The 3260-nt window shown below is 42.7% G+C and overlaps 1 protein-coding gene across 1 annotated transcript; it reads right to left on the reverse strand.

Moving 5' to 3' along the window:
• Positions 1 to 1233: 1233 nt before the first annotated feature.
• Positions 1234 to 1944, reverse strand: LOC113930718. The gene has a single exon (XM_035725556.1). It carries the CDS (start codon positions 1871 to 1873, stop codon positions 1364 to 1366), a length of 510 nt encoding a protein of 169 aa, XP_035581449.1. The 5' UTR covers positions 1874 to 1944; the 3' UTR covers positions 1234 to 1363.
• Positions 1945 to 3260: the final 1316 nt, after the last annotated feature.

The raw sequence follows: 3260 nt of genomic DNA on the forward strand, positions 1-3260 counted from the left end.
ATAACAACTGCTAACCGGATCACTCCTTTAAGTAATTTAAATGCATCTAATTCTTCAACTTAAAATTTGCTATTGTGTGATTTTCCAGTTTCCACATTCCATGTTCAACTTAGTATGAAATATTTGCTATATACAAATAGGAAGAGAGGTAAATTATTATTTTAAGGCTTTTTGGTATGCTGTTAAAGTTTGGAAATATGCTGATTAGCATAAAAAAACAATTCCCCTAGTAGCTGAAGGAAGTATCAGGTATATAGAAACATATTTCCCAGCCCTGCTGAGAACGAGAGCCAGTAAAACTTTGGGATTTCCCACAGGTTGGCCTTGGCATTCAGAAATAGCCTGGGAACAAGCAAATGACAAGTAGGCTGAAAGGATAATTCTTTCTCTTCCTTTACTGAAAGACAGGAAGCTGAACTTCTCTAAGTTTGCTCATGACTTAACAAATTAAATGTTTATAACAATAAATCTGAATCATTGGCCTCTACTCTTCCTCCTTAATACTCATACAAAACAACTCCATAAAAGACAGCACAGAGAAATGAGATGCAAACATAGGCATAGCTTTATCAGATCTTCTGGGGAAAGTAAAACAAACAAAAGGAACAAAAGGTAGAAAGCAAGGCTGAATGATGGCTTGTGGTATAAGCTATAAAAGTACGACAATCCAAAATCCTTGTGCCATATCCTGAAGGGTCATTCATATGTTTCCTTGTCCTCAAGGTGAAGGTCCTGGCTTCTGTCTCCCATGTAAGCCAATTGGGTTTTACTCACCTTCCAGGTTTCTAACTGTGCCTCTAACCCCAGGTGACCCTATTCCAAAAGTGTGCCTGTGGCCAAAAAGGCTAAGTGATACAGTGAAGGGAACTCATCACGAGAAAAGCAATCAAAAGCACAAGTTACCAGCTATTTAAACAAATTACTGTGGTGAAACAGAGCCTAGAGAAAATTGGTAGACACAAGTTCTATCCTTGAACCACTTAGAAATAAGCTGGAGGAGGTAACAGATTTGAAACAATAAAGGGGGAAAATCAAAAAGACTCTTGTCACAATTCAACCTCAAAGAAGAAAAAGATCAGGGCATACCGGATTTGTCCAGAAAGTCCACACGAGAACACAGGTATTGAATTGCACCTTAAAGACTGGGTAGGATTTAACTGGGAAGAGAATGACAGTATCCATGGCTTGAGCATTTATTCTGTGCCAAGCATTAGGCTAGGTCCTTTTCTTTTCTTTTCTTTTTCACGTAGGCTGCTCGTTTATTAGCACTGGTGATGCAACATAAGGGTTTCCAGTGAAGACGCTGGGCTGTGTGGATCTGGCAGAGCAAGGTGAGGCCCAGACGGGTGAGTGGTGGGCTCCTCTATTTCTTCCACTCATCCTTGTCGTAGTCCCACTTGGCTGAGAAGCCCTGAATCGGGCTGACCTTCATGTCGAGCATCCTCTTGGTCTGCTTGGCCACCCAATCGTCTTCAAAGGTGTGCAGGATGGGGCCGTACACATAGTGCTTCTCCCAAATCAGAATGAGAGCAGTGAAGCCGATGAAGAACATGGCGGTGCCCACAACCGTCTTCCATTCATTCGTGCTCCTGTTCATTTCAGCAAAGCTGTCGTTGAACTTCATGCGGTACAATTCAACTTTCTCATCAATGGAGAGGCTGCTCCAGGGAGCCTTCTCCTTCTCTTTCAAGGCCTTCTGGCTAGCAGAGAGGTTCTTGACATGGGCCACGTCGGGCAGGGGATAGTCACGCCGGTCGACGTAAGTTGGGAGAGCATAGTCTTCACTCTTCACGACGCTTCCATGTGCTCGTACACACACTGAGGTGGAAACTGCTCGCTTGCCAATTAGGCTAAACACTCTGGTAGCCAACATTCTGAAAGATAAAAACGTACACCCTCTGCCGCTGCCACCCGCCGCTGCCCGCCGCGACCGCCACGACCGCCCAGGCTAGGTCCTTTTCATACGTTATGTGATTAACTCCTTATCTACCCCCATGTTACAAATCAGGAAAAAGAGGCTCAGGAAGATTAAGTGACTTTCCCAAGGCCAGACTGCTACAACGTTCCTTCAGGAAAATGTCACAATCATGACTTACACGGATTTGCATAGTTGACCCCTGCTTAACTCTCCAGCCTCATATTATACCACTCACCTGCTCATTCAACACACTCCAACCATAAATGAACCAATCTCTTTCATTATAGAATGTTCACATTTTGAGTTACGTCTCCTTTCACAAATCTGTCTTCTTTGCCTGCAAAACTTCTATGTATCTAGCAAATTTTTTTAAAAAGTTACTTCTTTTATTTTTTTGTGTGTTATCTTTTTTAATTTTTTATTGTTATGTTAATCACCATATATTACATCATTTGTTTTTGATGTAGTGTTCCATGATTCATTGTTTGTTCATAACATCCAGTGCTCCATGCAGAATGTGCCCTCTTTAATACCCATCACCGGGCTAACCCATCCCCCCACCCCCCTCCCCTCTAGAACCCTCAGTTTGTTTTTCAGAGTCCATCCTCTCTCATGGTTCGTCTCCCCCTCTGACTTACTCCCCTTCATTCTTCCTCTCCTGCTATCTTCTTCTTTTTCTTTTTTCTTAAAATATATTGCGTTATTTGTTTCAGAAGTACAGATCTGTGATTCAACAGTCTTGCACAATTCACAGCACTCACCATAGCACATACCCTCCAAGAGGCATCCTCTGACTGCTGATTTACATTAGGTCCCACTTATAGACATACAATTCACAGCACTTATCATAATCTATATCTAAATAATGACATACATGTTGTGCTAGAGTTCTCCAGTCCAGCAAGCTGGAAATTCAGGTAAGAGGTGATATTGGAGTCTTGAGTCTGAATTCTGCAGGTTGGAAACACAGACAAGATATCTGTGTCACAATCTTGAGATTAATTCCTTCTCCTTGGGGAACCATCAGTCTTTGCCTTCTCAAGGCCTTCAGTTGATTTGATGAGGCCCACCCACACCATGGAAAGCAATCTGCTTTACTCAAGGTATACTAAGTTATATGGTTTGTTTGTTTGTTTGTTTGTTTGTAGAGAGAGAAAGAACGCACACAAGTGGCAGGGGAGGGGCAGAGGGAGAAGGAGAGAGAGAATCATAAGCAGGCTCCACGCCCAGCACAGAGCCTGTCATGGGGCTCAATCTCACAACCCTGAGATCATAATCTGAGCTGAAATCAAGAGAAAGATGCTTAACCAACTGAGCCAACCAGGCACCCCTACTAAGTTAT

The sequence above is a fragment of the Zalophus californianus genome, chromosome X (genome assembly GCF_009762305.2).
Source record: "Zalophus californianus isolate mZalCal1 chromosome X, mZalCal1.pri.v2, whole genome shotgun sequence".
Classification (NCBI taxonomy): Eukaryota; Metazoa; Chordata; class Mammalia; order Carnivora; family Otariidae; genus Zalophus; species Zalophus californianus.

Coding starts and splice junctions, on each gene's coding strand:
- LOC113930718 (XM_035725556.1), bottom strand. CDS start 1,873: ATGTTGGCTACCAGAGTGTTTAGCCTAATTGGCAAGCGAGCAGTTTCC.